This window comes from Dermacentor albipictus, chromosome 8, assembly GCF_038994185.2.
Source record: "Dermacentor albipictus isolate Rhodes 1998 colony chromosome 8, USDA_Dalb.pri_finalv2, whole genome shotgun sequence".
Taxonomy (NCBI): Eukaryota; Metazoa; Arthropoda; class Arachnida; order Ixodida; family Ixodidae; genus Dermacentor; species Dermacentor albipictus.
The window spans coordinates 114,186,848-114,202,747 of record NC_091828.1 but is presented as its reverse complement, the minus strand read 5'-3'; the positions used below and the strand labels follow the sequence as shown (position 1 = coordinate 114,202,747).

At 44.0% G+C, this 15,900-nt stretch overlaps 1 protein-coding gene across 25 annotated transcripts in view; it reads right to left on the bottom strand.

Moving 5' to 3' along the window:
• The window catches only part of LOC135920138 (uncharacterized), a 137,980-nt gene that overhangs the window by 103,548 nt on the left and 18,532 nt on the right, over window positions 1-15,900 (bottom strand). For all 25 annotated transcript variants that reach the window (XM_070524192.1, XM_070524199.1, XM_070524200.1 and 22 more), the window contains 8 exons: window positions 15,575-15,667; window positions 13,265-13,356; window positions 12,576-12,656; window positions 10,666-10,758; window positions 8,889-8,971; window positions 6,521-6,617; window positions 2,482-2,571; window positions 1,658-1,745 (listed from right to left, as the gene is read on the bottom strand). In XM_070524192.1, the coding sequence (XP_070380293.1) occupies window positions 1,658-1,745; window positions 2,482-2,571; window positions 6,521-6,617; window positions 8,889-8,971; window positions 10,666-10,758; window positions 12,576-12,656; window positions 13,265-13,356; window positions 15,575-15,667 (717 nt within the window). The remainder of the gene's footprint in view (window positions 1-1,657; window positions 1,746-2,481; window positions 2,572-6,520; window positions 6,618-8,888; window positions 8,972-10,665; window positions 10,759-12,575; window positions 12,657-13,264; window positions 13,357-15,574; window positions 15,668-15,900) is intronic.

The following is a 15,900-nucleotide window of genomic DNA, read 5'->3' as shown; positions in this document are numbered from 1 at the left end:
TATATATATATATATATATATATATATATATGATATGCTTGCCTTTCCTTTGCTATATACTCGGGAAATCCCTGCCACGAACAGACAGGCGGGTTATAAGCGTGGCATGACACAAGACACACTTTAGAGAAAAATCGGGAGCGTAGACCTGTCCAAAGAGAATCCGCAAGTGGTACAGCCAGCACTCATTGTTTCGCAACAAGATGCACCCTCCCAAATGGCTTATACTTCTTTAGAGCGCATATTCCACCCCTGCTCGGTGCTTATGAGTTATTTTACTCCCAAGTGGGAGCAACTTTACCCAATTTGTGTATGAAGAAGAGAAAACGGTGCACGAGGCGTGTAGGCAGTGAAAAAAAAAACGTGCCGTGGCACTGCATTCGTTCTTAAGTCTTTGCATGTTAGTCTGCAACATAATTTACGCCATTAGAAGCAAATAAGAGTGTAAACCGGACTTTTCACTCCCATACTTACACACCCTTGCATGATTTATAGCGCGACTTACCGCCTTACTCACTTTAAAGGGGTATATATTACAGCTCACGTAGATAGATGGGACACATACTCATAAAAAGATTGTCCAGAAGGCCTGAGGTGTCATTGCCGAGAGTCGGGGGCGGTCACCTTAGGAGCTAGGTCGCTGACACGACGAAAAAACAAAGCCTAGGATTTTTTGTATGTGGCAATGTCAATGTGTTCGTTGGGCATCACCTGTGTGCTAACAACAAAATGTAAATCTTACCGTTCCCATAGCAAGTAACAACGAAGCGTGCATGTTCTTTCAATAAAGGGTTCCTTCAAATTCGTTTTACCAAGAAAAGCTGTGTAACATGGAGGTGTAACTGCTCTTGTCCGCGCGTTGGAATACGAACACACCTAGACACCGTTCGTTATCTGGCAACCAAGCTCCGACTAAAAGGTAAACCGTAAAATTGATGCCAGGAATATTTGTGAGAAAATACATTAAATTGAAAAGTAAATGCGAGATATCCGGAAGTAGTTAAATGACTACGCTACGAACAGTCGTGTCATCGTGTACGACTGTTCATGCTTGCTTTTCTTGTAGAAATAGGCGAGAATTTATTACGCTGCAGAAATTGTATAGCAGTGTGAGAATGTTGCTTTTCTTGAACTGGTTACGAACTTCCCGGATGTCGTGTTGCACGTCTTGCATTAGGGTTCAATGGTCCGACTAATTTTCCCAAAAATATTCCAAGTTTCATAACTAGCAATTATCCGTTTAATACCTCTAGCCATGTAGTCATATTCATGCCTCTGTGGAAAAGGCAGTCGTGACGAAAGAAAATGGTTATAGCATCTTCTGCATCTTTCAGACATTTCGTATAGTTTTTCTGTCGCACTCTAATACTAGCAAATTTTCGTTGCAATAATTTAACAAAGTCTATCGATAAGGTTTCCACGGCGGCGGCATTTCGATGGGGGCGAAATGCGAAAGCACCCGTGTACTTAGATTTAGGTGAACGTTAAAGAACCCCAGGTGGTCGAAATTTCCGGAGTCCTCCACTACGGCGTGCCTCATAATCAGAAAGTGGTTTTGGCGCGTAAAACCCAATAAGATCTGTGCTAATAGTTAATGTAACAACTTCATCGTACCGGTAAATTAGGCAAGGTGGCAGGAGACTGCGCGAGAGCTTACCATGAAGTTGACCACGCGAAATGCTGGGCTGCCGCGTCTGCCAGCATGCCGTGATGTGACATGGAACAATCCCGACAGCCCACGTTGGCTGCAGAGATCGAAAGCGAGATTAAGACAAAATGGCAGAAAAGAAAAGAACCATCCCGTGTATGCCAAATGACTGCATTCTGATTCGACCACACGAAAGGGATATGCATATACACTACTAGTTAGCCAAAAGGCAGAGGGCAAGCACAGTGCCCGGTTACCAAACAGTCACATGCATGCAGGATGTTTAATTCACATAAACGTTTAAAGATGATCACATTTCACGACCTATGCCCTGATGCCGCATCTACGAAAAAATGTATATATACAATGTCGTCTAGAAATACGCTTAACGCCAAGTATCATCGAGCTCCGAGATGGACTTTCACCTAGAAGCGCGAATACACACCTAAAACTGGCTTGGAACGCGTCGACTGCACATTGATGGTCAACGCGATGCGTCGTTATGCATACTGATGAAGTAACGGCGGAACATAACCACTGAAGTACTATAGCGCCAAGCAGACGACACAAGAAGCACAGACACGGACGAGCGCTCTTGTGTCGTCTGTTTGGCGCTATAGTACTTCAGTAATATGCACCAACTAGCCCAACAAAACGTTCTGCTGGAACATAACCACGTCCAATGCAAAGGAGTACTAGACATGTACTGGGCAAAATACCTTGAAACCGAGTTGGGTAATAGTGGCAGGTTTGTTTTTAAAGTCTAGTGAACTATTAGTTTCTTTCTCATTCTAATTAAGATTGCTATAGGTGAATTCGACGTCTGCTCTTACCGCATACATTAGGGCCAGCTGCCGGCGTGCGGTCCATCGTACCACGGCGGTCGTCTGCGAGGACGGTCGTGGATGCCACAGTGGAGCGCGCTGCAAACCGTAACCACGAAAGAGGAAGCGTTAGCTCGGGGCCATCTGCAATTACGCCTGTTCAAATACACGTGAAACGCTGAAATCTTTGTATAACACAACCCCTGGACTAATGTAAATGAAATTTGTTGAAAAATTATGTTTCTGAGGGTACAATTGTAAAGAGATCGCGCGTCAGCCGCTACCGCCAGGGCGGCGCCACCATCGATGGATAGAAGCGACGCCGACGGCGTTGACGGGAAACTCGCGTCTTGACTTGGACCTGGTTGTGCGTCGACTGTGGCTGTCCGGGTGGATTGCGGTCACGTGACGGCCGTGGATGCTACAGTAATACGCGCTGTAAAACGCAGCGAAGAAAGCTGGTGCATGTTTAACAAGAATCATTAACAGGGCTGTTCGGAATTCCACATACTAAATAAACTAAAATTAAATTCTGGGGCATTACGTGCCAAATCCACCATTCGATTACGAGGCTGGCTGTAGGGGGGGACTCCGGAAATTGAGACCGAAAGTCGGCCAATAGAAAACTCAAGAATGCTTCCTTGAGAAAACCGCTGGAGCGATGCGAATGACATTGTTGAACTTCAGCGAAAGAAAAGTAAAATCCGAGACCAAGGCTTTCGAAAAGTCGACGCTTTTCGAGCACTCTATCTCCGCTACTTATTTATCGGACTGCTTTTCCTCTGCATCGCATTTTGCGAGGCGAGACTTAGAAATCATCCCTTACCACAAATGTAATTTCCGTTTTCTTTTTGTCACTTCGTTCAATTGTACAAACGGCGGGTTCTGATTCGCGACAAACAAGAACAATCATTTACATATATTGCGCGCCTTCCCTTTCCTTTAAAGCTGCACCGCCTGGACATTCCGGTCACAAAAGGACATGCGCGTTATCACGTGACTCGGCATTCTTCAAAGAAAAGTCACGCGCGCAGAGCTTCCAAAGAGGCAGGTGCAAGCGAGACAGGCAGCAATCACTGTTTCGGAAAATGATACACCCTCCCAAAAGGTGTATACTTCTGTAAGGTGTCTATTGGACCACTGTATAAGGCCTGTATAGGTGAATTCGACGTCTGCTCTTACCGCATACATTAGGGCCAGCTGCCGGCGTACGGGCCTTCGTACGACGCTGGATGTCTGGATCAAAGGCGGCCGTGGATGCCACAGTGGAGCGCGCTGCAAACCGTAACCACGAAAGAGTAAGCTGTAGCTGTGGGCCAACCGCAATTCTGCCTGTTCAAATACATGTGAAACGCTGAAATCCTTGTATGAGACAACGCCTGGACTAATGTGACTGAAGTTTGTTGAATTCAAGAGAGAAAGTTATGTTTCTGAGGCTACAATTATAATGAGATAGCGCGTCTGCCGCTAACGCTAGGGCGGCGCCACCATCGATGGATAGAAGCGACGCCGACGGCGTTGACGGGAAACTCGCGTCTCGGAAGAAAGATTATCGGACGAAAGGTGATCCCAATCCTGTGAAGTTCGAGGTAAAAAAGGGCTGTATTCTTTTCATGCAACTGATAAGAGATAAACAGCTTTGTGTGTACCCGCCGTGTGTATGTGGGACGGTTGTATACATTTTACTGAATAAATTTTTATTATACGGTGTTTTACTATGGTCTGTGGCCTTGCGCCAAACCAGTCTATTTTCTGATTTTCGTTCGTGATCGTATCGACTAAATATCTTATTCCTTGATGTGAGCTTTTGAATCCTTATCCTGTACCTTAGCGTGTTCGGATGAACGCGCTTCTTTAAATTAGCGAAATGGCCCGTCTCTCACGCTGCTGAAAGTTTCGCTTATTTTGTGCTAGTGGGAAGTGCACGGCGAGTTGTTTTCAATGGCTAAAGGGTAAACTGGATTCGTCGTCGTTTTTTTTTGTTTTTCACTTTCGGGGCGTGCCAATGGATTATACCAAATTGACTTGAAACGCAATACGCCCTTGAATAACTAACGATGGTATTGACGCATTCTATTCAGACCTTCGCCTTATTATACGCTGATTACTTAAAGCAATGGACCGATCAATGGGACGACCAGGGCTTCAATCCATCTTGTTTTTCTGCGGCGAGCCGCAGTTGAATATCCCTCAAAGCATCTCTCCCTATTACGGACTATTAAAACGAATTCGGCAAAGCTTGCGAGGCGAGTTTAAGAGCTATACTGGACACTGCTGCTGCTAGACGAAGTGGGGCAGGCGGTCCTGCAGGAAAGCAAGATGGCGGCCTGTTTCTCAATTTCAGTGCCTTCTGGCGCGAAGTCTTTGTCGTGAATGGTTCCTCATCATCGGCGATCGTGAAAGACACAGTAGAGTGCGCCTACTTCTAGCTGCGATAACAACCATTGAGTAGGGAATGAATGGGGCTGTAAGCCGTAAAATCAAACTCAAGTGAGCAGTAGCTGTCAATCAATTAGTTACGTTCATGACCCTAAACATAACCTAATGCGTACGTTAGTCAAATAAACGCAGGTAAGCTTATGTGACCTCACCTTCAGGACAATCACAGCTAACCTAAATTTCCCTACGGAATCTATTGCCTTAACCAATACAGCCTTACGTACATGGTTGATGTTCACCTGCGTAACCTATTCTGACTTTAAATAAAAAAAGTTGAAAGAAGAGAGAAGAAACGATTGCACAGACTTTTTGATTAGGTATTATAGAGCTTCCCAGCCAGTGTCAGTGCAGACGGCCTGTGACAGTCTGACACAGTTTGGTGACACGCAAACGTCACTTTCCTAAGCACGTATTCTTCCTCTACACTAAAAGTAACTGTCTTTGCGGTTTCAGAAGCCAGTCACGTCTACGGGCCTTCAACAGAGTGGTTAATTATCGTTCAACACGCCCATTAGACGTCCAGCGGCCCTCCACAACACCACTAGTCTGTATCTTCTGCTTGCTTAGACCTTCCCTGTTGCAGACTTGTTCGACGCTGCCACTTCGATCATATTTTCTCCTTTTAAGATACTCCTTACGGCTGTTCCTTGAAGACGCGGAAGTAGCTGTCTTAACGCAGAGACGTATATCGGCCCGTGCTCAATAATTTTTGAATATCATTATACGGAGGTCGTCTATCACGAATGCCGTGTTAGGGTAACGGCAATATACTCCAGCATATCACTAAAGCTTGTATCTCTCCCCCCCTCTCTCTGGCTGGATAAAGGTAAATTCTAGTGCGCTAATATGTACATTTCTCTTGTTTTCGAAGATCTTGTTAAGTGTGTCTGCTACACTGATTTGCCAGTAGACGCGATAAACAACGCGCACAAAGTAAGAACTCACTGTATTATCCACATTCACCGGCAGCACAGAAGGAAGCAGTGGTCACATCGAGAACAGCGCGTACTTCCTGCAAAGGCCGAGACGATTCCTGTGTACTCGTCGCAAAAGAGTGCGGGTGGACATTTTGAATAGATAATCATTTTAATCATATAACTAATCAAACTTCAACATTATACACCCCAAAAAAAGAATGTTTTCATAATAAATATAATAATGGGAACATGCGCTTGATTCTTGCAGTACAAGGGAATTACTACGACAAGTTACGTTAAGAGAAAAAATAAAGCCAGATGAATGCTTGAAGTCAAAACTTTAGATAAATCCACGTGCAATCCGTAATGTTCGCGCTGACTCCTTGTACCTGCGGTACACTTGGCACCGGGGTTCCTTCTAGTGCAACCGAAAACGAAACTATGCCTGGCTCTAAATATTCTCTGCGTCGGGGCGAACGAACACTATAAGGTCATATTCCGCACGTGCCAGGTACATACAAAGAAGGCGCACCCCATTAAGAGGCCAAAACTACACTGCAAAGCGATTCACCTCCTTAAGGGTGCTTAAGGGTGAAAAGGTTTGAACTACGATTGAACTATGCTTTTAATGGGTGTAAGCGGAAATAAGTTTGATTTGTGCCGCTACAGGTGAATTCGACGTCTGCTCTTACCGAATACATTAGGGCCAGCTGCGGTACGGGCCTTCGTACGACGCCGGCTGTCTGGGTCAGCCGGCCGGGACTGCAGTGGATGCCACAGTACAGCGCGCTGAAAACCGTTGCCACGAAAGAGGAAGCATTAGCTCGGGGCCAACTGTAATTACGCCTGTTAAAATGCACGTGAAACGCTGAAATCCTTGTTATGAGAGAACCCCTGGGCTAATGTGACTGAAATTTGTTGAATTTAACAGAAAAAATTATGTTTCTGAGGCTACAATTACAACGAGATCGCGCGTCTGCCGCTAACGCTAGGGCGGCGCCACCATCGATGGATAGAGGCGACGCCGACGGCGTTGACGGGAAACGCGCGTGTTGAACCGGGCTTGGTTGTGAGTCGACTGTGCATTGTCCGGGTGGATTGCGGTCACGTGACGACCGTGGAAAGCACAGTAACCCGCGTATACAACGTAGCAATGGAAGCAGGTGCGTCTTTAACAGGTATCTTTAGCTCGGGGCTGTTTCCAATTCCGCGTAATAAGTTAAAGTAAATAATACTGTGGGTTCCCTAGTGCTAAAACCACGATTGCATTATGAGGCACGCCTCTGTGGGGGACTCCGGAAGTTTAGACCGAAAGTCCGCTCACTTAAGTGCATACCAAATTCAGAAATTCTTCCCTGAGAAAAACGCATTGAAATTGGAATGACATTGTTGTACTTGAGACAGCAAAATTGCACCGACTGTAGCAAGCGAAATTTTCATTTTAGGCCTGAAATATATAAAAATTATTGAAAATCGGTGGGAGCGTTGCGCGTATGAAGGATCGAATACTTTTCGAATATTTCCGCCACGTGTTTATGGGACCGCTTTTCCTCTGCATCGTACATTGCAAAGCGACACTTAGAAATGTATCCCTTACTGCAGATGTGACTTCATTTCTTTTGGTCATTTCGCTCAATCGTACAAACGTGGCAGTTCAGATTCTGTTCATACAACAAGTATATAATGCATGCCGTCCCTTTCTTTTAAAGCTATATGCCCGGGAAATCCCGGCCACGAACTGAAATGGGGGTTATCAGCGTTACATGACACTTTTTAGAGAAAAATGGGGAGCGTATACAGTCAAGAAAGAATCCGCATGCGAGACAGGTAGCACTCATTGTTTCGGAACAAGATACATCCTCCCAAATGGTGTATACTTATATATAGCGTATATTCCACCACTGTTTGGTGTTTGAGTTATTTTACTCCTGAGGGGAGCAACTTTACTCAATTTGTGCATAAAGAAGAGAAAACATGCTCCACGAGAGAGTAGGCGGTGATGAAAAAATGGTTGCCGTGGCACTGCGTGCGTTCTTAAGTGTCTGCGTCTTAGTCTGCAGAATAATTTACACCCTTGGAAGTGAATAACGGTATAAACCAGATATTCCTCTCCAACACTTGCACCGGTGTATGAATTATAGAGCAATTTACCGCCTTAATCACTTTTAAGTGATGTATACTCTACAGTTCACGCAGCTAGATGGGACACATATTCATAAAATGATTGTCAAGAGGGCCTGAGGTGTCATTGCCGAGCGCCAGGGGCGATCACCTTAGGAGCTAGGTCACTGTCACGACGAAAAAAACAAAGCCTAGAATTGTTTGTATTTGACAATGTCTATGTGTTTGTTGGGCATCACCTCTGTGCTAACAAAAAAAAAGTAAATCTTACCCTTCCTATAGCAAGTAACAACGAAGCGTGAATGTTTTGTCAATAAAGGGTTCCTTTCAATTCGTTTTACCTTGTTCGCGTATTGGAATACGAACACACCTAGACACCGTTCGCTATCTGGCATCCAAGCTCCGACGAAACGATAAACCGTAAAATGCATGCTACTAATATTTCTAAGAAAAGTCATTAAAATGCAAGATATCTGGAAGTAGTTAAATAGTGTAAAATTGTGAATTCGCTGATGGGCGTATGATTTATTACGCGACTCAAATTGTATAGCAGCGTGAGAATGTTGCATTTCTAGTACTCGTTACGAAGTGCCCGGATGTCGAGTTTCACGCTTTGCATTAGGGTTAAATCGTTCGACTTGTTCTTCAAGAATATGCTTCCAAGTTTCATAATTAGTACATGTCCGTTTGCTATCTCTAGCCATGCAGTCATATTCGTGCCGCTATTGTAAAGCCAATCTTGACGAAAGTAAATAGTTATATTATCTTCTGCATTGTTAAGACATTTCGTATAGTCTTGTTTTAACGCGCCCCAATAATAACGAGTTGTGTCAATAATTAAACGATATCTATCGATGAAATTCGTGCTAATAGTTAATGTAACGATTTCATCGTATCGTTAAATTAGGCAAGGCTGCAGGAAACTGCGTGAGAGCTTACCACGAAGTGGACCACGCGCAATGCTGGCTTGTCGGCCAGCAAACCACGGTGTGACATGGAACAATCCCGACAGCCCAGGTGTGCTGCAGAGATCGAAAGTGAGATTAAGACAAAAGGGCAGGAAAGAAAAAGAACTGTCCCGTGTATGCCAAGTGACTGCATTCCGATTCGACTACACGAATGGGATGAGTATGTACACTGCTAGTTAGACTAATGGCAGAAGGCCAGCACAGTGCCACGTTACCGAACGGTCAAATGCATGCACTATGTTTACTTCACATAGACGTATGAAGATCACACACATTTCATGATCTATGCCCTGATGGCGCATCTAAGGAAGATGTCTATTGACAACGTTGGGTAGTATTACTGTAAACGCTAAGAAGCATCGAATGCACACCGAAAACAGTCTTGGAACGCGTTGTTACTCATAGCTATGAGGAAAAGGCGGGACATGAGCGTGTCCAATGCGAAGATGTGCGAAAGATGTACCGGGCAAAATACCTTGGAACTGAGTTTGTTAAAAGAAGCAGGTTTGTATTTTTAAAGGCTAGTGAACTACTTGTTCTAATTAGGCCTTAGAAATGGTTTTAATGATTACCTTGCCACGGTTGGCGAAAAGATTACGAAAAAATTTAGTCCGGCACGGCCCACCGCTTATGTTGAAGAAAGTGAAAACAGATTTAGCTTTCAGGCCATAACAGAAGAGCTGGTGACGTCTGCTCTAAAAAAGCTACAGTTGAACTTAGCCACAGGAATCGATGTTATACAAGTTAGGGTACTGAAAGACTATCCAGATATTTTGAGTGCTCCACTTTGTAATTTATTTAACCATTCATTAAATCCGAATTCCAATCCAGATGTGTTAAAGATAGCCAAAGTTGTACCAATATACAAAATGGGCAACCATACTATTTCCAGCAGCTACGGACCGATATCCGTATTGAGTATAGTAGACAATATCTTTGAAAAACTAATCGCTGAACAGCCGAACAACTTCCTTAGCAAGAATAACATTATTTGCCCAGAACAGCATGGTTTCGTCCCAGGGAAATCTACATCGACACCTGTGCTTACTTTACCTCAAATACTGAACTCTGCCCTCAGCCATGAAAAGATACTTATTAGAATTTTTATCGACGTAAGAAAGGCGCTTGATTCCATTTCAGAGGCTGCGTATACTTCCGTTTACGTAAGAAAGGCGCTTGATTCCATTTCAGAGGCTGCGTATACTTCCGTTTACTGACATACGGGACTACACGGTTTCCTGCTTAGTAAACAAAATAATAAACACAAACACAGCTCTGCCGCGTAACCATTTTCACGTTTCTGTCGTTAAACACACGGCATGCACGCAACGGTAATCTCATGTTCGAATGTGTTCGGCGAAAGATTAATTCAATTTTCTGGTGTCTAGCTGTGGAATAAGTTGCCTCTTGAAATAAAACTCGTAAGAAATTTTGACAACACATGCAAATGGCACTTCTTATCTTATCAAGCACGTTCTGTTCTTGAGTTTTGTTTTGTTTTGTTTTCTTCATTTTTAGCGCAGTTATGTGATTATATACAGTATTTACCGCTTATGTATGATACTTTCGCTATTTTGTTTGTATACGACTGCTAATAATTGAAATACATTTTTTGTATTGGTACAATCACTATCTTTAGGCTATGGGACACAATATCTTTGTGCGCACTTTTCATATTGTTGTGTTACAAAATTCCCTCTTCATTTGATTCGAACACTGGTATAGGTGAACTCGACGTCTGCTCTTACCGCATACATTAGGGCCAGCTGCCGGCGTACGGGCCTTCGTACGACGCCGGGTGTCTGGGTCAAAGGCGGCCGTGGATGCCACAGTAGACCGCGCTGCAAACCGAAAGCACGAAAGAGGAAGCATTAGCTCGGGGCCAACTGCAATTCCGTCTGTTCAAATGCACCTAAAACGGTGAAATCCTTGTACGAGACAACCCCTGTGCTAATGTGAATGAAATTTGTTGAATGTAACAGAAAAAATTATGTTTCTGAGGCCACAATTATAATGAGATCGCGCATCAGCCGCTAACGCTAGGGCGGCGCCACCATCGATGGATAGAAGCGACGCCGACGGCGTTGACGGGAAACTCGCGTCTTGACCGGGTCTGTCTGTACGTGGATTGTGCATGGTCCAGGTAGATTGCGGTCACGTGACGGCCGTGGATGCTACAGTAATAGGCGCTGTAAATGGTAGCGAGGAATGAGCGTGCCTGCTTAACAGGAATCTGGGCTGTTTGTGATTCCGCATACTAAATAAATTAAATTCTGGCGCGTTACATGCCAAATCCACGATTTGATTATGATGCACGCTGTAATGGGGGACACTGCGGAAATTTAGACGAAAAGTCCGTCTATACAAAGCGGAAATTTGGAACAACCTAGCTGGTTCCTTGCGGGAAAAACCTAATGAAGAGTTTGTGAAAGAATTGTCTAACCATATTTTGTAATTACGTTTCAAGTTCATTGTATGTTGTGTTGATGTAACCTCTGGTGTATCCACTCCTGCTATGTCTCATGTATTGAGACAGCAGTATCTGTAAATAAATAAATAAATAAATAAATGTGGTTCCCCGAGAAATCTGTTGGAGCGATGCGAACGAAATTGTTGAACCTCAGAGAGAGAAAAGCAAAATTGTGCTAAATCTAGGGGGCAAAATTTTCATAATGAGCCTGAATAAAAAAAAAATGTTCGAAAATTGGTTGCTTCGTTGCTTGTGTGGTGGGTCGACGCTTTTCGAGTACACTATCCCCGCTACTAATTTATTGGACTGCTTTTCCTCTGCATCGCATTTTGCAAAGCGAGACTTAGAAATTCATCCCTTACCACAGATGTAACTTCCGTTTTCTTTTTGCCTCTTCGTTCAATTGTACAAACGTGGCGGTTCTGATTCCGGAGGAACAACAGCAATCATTTATATCAATGCGCGCCTTCCCTTTCCTTTCAAGCAACGGCCATGCGCTATCACGTGACACGGCCCTCTTCACAGAAAAGTTGCGCGCGCAGAGCTTTCAAGAAGGAAGGTGGAAGCGAGACAGGCAGCAATCTTTTTTTGAGAACGAGATACACCCTCCCAAATGTTGTATACTTTTGAAGAATAAGAAAGGATGTGCTACAGTTCGCTTAACCTATCTGAAAGTAGTCAAATATTCTAAAACAGTGTCTTTCCTCATTGGCGTATGCCAAATGCGTACAATGGGCGTAGAATGGTCCTCTTTCGATCGTGCGGTTGAAATCGGCGAGAATTCATTACCCTGCAGGAATTGTACAGCAGCATGCGCTTGCTGCATGTCTATAACCGGTTATGAACACCTCAGATGTTATGTTTCAGGTCTTGCATTAGGTTCCTCGTCCGACTTGGGGCTAAAAAATTATTCTCTGAATTTCATAAACAGTACTTGTCTGCTTAGTACCTCTAGTCTTATTAGCCATATGAATCCCATCATAAAGGCAAACAGGTTGAAATCATGTAATTGTAGAATTTTCTACCTTAAGACACTTCGATGGGGCTTTTCGTAACGCTCTGTTATTACAACAAGTTCTCGCGGCAAAAACCTAATGAAATATATCGATAAGATCTGGGCTAATAGTTAACGTAACGACTTCATTGCATCTGTAAATTAGGCAACGCTTCTGGAAACCGACAGCTTACCACAAGGTCTACAGCGTGCTGTGCTGGACAGTCACCCAGCTTGCCGGTGTGACATGGATTAATCCCGATGCTCCAAGTGTGCTGCATAGATCAAAAGTGATATTAAGAGAAAATGGTAGAACAGAGGAAAAAAAACACTGTCCCGCGTATGCCAACTGATTGCATTATTGGTTCGAATACAAGAAAGGAATCTATATCTGCATCGCTATTAAGACAAATGCCCGAAGACAAGCACAGAGCCTCGCTCCTAGATGGTCATATACATGCAGGTATATTTAATTGACAAGCGTACGAAGATCCCGGACATTTCATTGTTCCCTCATGGCGCATCTACTAAAAAAATGAATGTAAGAATCGTTGGGGAAAATTACGGTGAATGCTAACTACAAGTTGCGTCGAGCACGCAGAAGGCGTTTCAACTGGAATCGCGAATGCGCATCGAAGAATGGCTTGGAACGCGTCGAGTCCACATTTGATCGTTAACGCGACGCGTCGATGCGCATTGAGATGAAGGAAAGGCGGAACATGACCGTGGCGAGTTCAAACAAGTTTAAGTCATGTGCTTGGCAAAACATCATAAAACCCTTATGGGTGAAGGCGGAAGTTTGCTGTCCTTCAAAGGCTAATTAACTATTCGTTTTTAAATTCTAATCAAGGCCGTTATAGTTGAATTCGACGTCTGCTCTTACCGCATACATTAGGGCCAGCTGCCGGCGTACGGGCCATCGTACGACGTCGGAGGCCCGGCTTGCGAGGGTCGTGGATGCCACAGTAGAGCGCGCTGCAAACCGTAACCAGGAGAGAGGAGCGTTTAGCTCGGGGACAACGGGGATTCCCCAAGTTCAAATACATGTAAGAGGTAGAACTGCTTTTACGTGAGAAACCGTAGACAAATTAGAATGACGTTTCTTGGATTTGAGAGAAAAAGGTAAAATAATGAGAGCGTGCCTGCACCTTTAACGCTAGGGCGGCGCCACCATCGCTGGTTAGAAGCGCCGCCGACGGCGTTGACGGGAAACTCGCGTGTTGACCGGGGCCTGGTTGTGTGTCGACTGTGCACAGTACGGGTGGATTGCGGTCACATGACAACTGTGGAAGCCGCAGTAACCCGCGTACAAGACGTCGCGATGAAGCCAGATGCGTGCTTAACAGGAATCTTTTGCTCGGGGCTGTTTCCGATTGCGCACACTAAATTAAAATAAATGGTATTCTGGGCGCCCAAGTGCAAAAAACTTATCAGTTACGGCATATGTCACTTCTGTTTTCTTTTCGTCATTTCGTTCAATCGTACAAGACATGACACTCTTTAGGGAAAAATCGGGAGCGTAGAGCTTTCAAGAAAGAATCCGCAAGCGACACAGGTAGCACTCATTGTTTGTGAACAAGATGCACCGTCCCAAGTGGTGTACACTTCTTTAGAGCGTATATTCCACCACTGCTCAGTGTTTATGACTTATTTTACTCCCAAGTGGGAGCAAGTTTACTCAATTTGTGTATGAAGAAGAGAAACGATGCTCCACGAAAGAGTGGGCTGAGAAAAAAAAAATTTTGCCCGGAACAGCATGGGTTCATCCTACTGAAATCCACATCAACAGCTGTGCTTACTTTATCTCAAATACTGAACTCTTCGCTCAGCCATCAAAAGATTGTTATTGGAATTTTTATCGACATAAGAAAGGTGCTTGATACCATTTGTCACTCGGCGCTACTAAAAAAGTGAAGCGCTATGGTATTATCGATGGCGCCCACGACTTCTTTTCCCGTTATCTCACATCGCGAAAGCAGAAAGTACGAATTGATGGTTTTCTATCCGAATCTGGGAATATCACATGTGGTGCACCGCAAGAACCCGTATTGGGCCCCATTTTATTCGCTCTATACGTTTAATGATTTCTAGCGAATTGTACAATCATCTAAAGCAGTAATGTACGAAGATGTTAACGTAATTTTATTCACAGGTAGTTCACTTGAAACCTTACAATATACTGTATCCTATGAACTAGTAGCTGTTGCAATGTGGTTTCGTGAAAATCAAGTATTACTAAATGCCGCTATAACAAAATACGTTATTTTCCATTCACAAATGAAAACTCTGAACTACGTTTCACTTAGCATACCATTAAACAATCGAACCATTGGATGTGTTCCGACGAATAAATATCTAGGCATCTTAATTAACAGTAACATTAACTGGAGAGTCGAAATCAATAGCGTTTGCAAAACGTTGTCATTCAACTGTTACACTCTCATACAGGCACGTCAATACTTTGATTTGACACTGCTACGGACATTATATTTTAGCCTATTTCTCTGCCACCTTAGCTATCGTGGCGAGTCGTGGGGCCAAGCTTACGTAACATACTTTACTCGGTTATTCCGATTGCAAAAACGAGCTATTCATGCGATTACGTTCTCCTCGGTGCGTCATCCCTCAAATCCTCTATTTCAGAGGCTGCGTATACTTCCGTTTACTGACATACGGGACTACACGGTTTCCTGGTCAGTAAATAATGTAACACAAACACAGCTCTGCCGCCTACCATTTTCACGTTTCTGTCGTTAAACACACGGCATGCACGCAACGGCAATCTCATGTTCGAATGTGTTCGGCGAAAGATTAATTCAATTTTCTGGTGTCTAGCTGTGGAATAAGTTGCCTCTTGAAATAAAACTCGCAAGAAATTTTGACATTACACACAAATGCCACTTCTTATCTTACCAAGCACGTTCTTGAGTTTTTTTTTGTTTTGTTTTCTTCATTTTTAGCGCAGTTATGTGATTATACACAGTATTTACCGCTTATGTATGATACCTTCGCTATTTTGTTTGTATACGACTGCTAATAATTGCAATACATTTTCTGTATTGGAATCATCACTAGCAGCTTTAGGCTATGGGACCAAATATCTTTGTGCGCACTTTTCATATTATTGTGTAATAAAATTCCTTTTTCATTTGATTTGAACACTGCTATAGGTGAACTCGATGTCTGCTCTTACCGCATACACTAGGGCCAGCTGCCCGCGTACGGGCCTTCGTACGACGCCGGGTGTGTGGGTCAAAGGCGGCCGTGGATGCCACAGTAGACCGCGCTGCAAACCGAAAGCACGAAAGAGGAAGCATTAGCGCTGGGCCAACTGCAATTCCGTCTGTTCAGATGCACGTGAAACGCTGAAATCCTTGTTATGAGAGAACCCTTGGACTAATGTGAATGAAATTTGTTGAACTTAAGAGAAAACATTATGTTTCTGAAGCTACAATTATAATGACATCGCGCGTCTGCCGCTAACGCTAGGGCGGCGCCACCATCGATGGATAGAGGCGA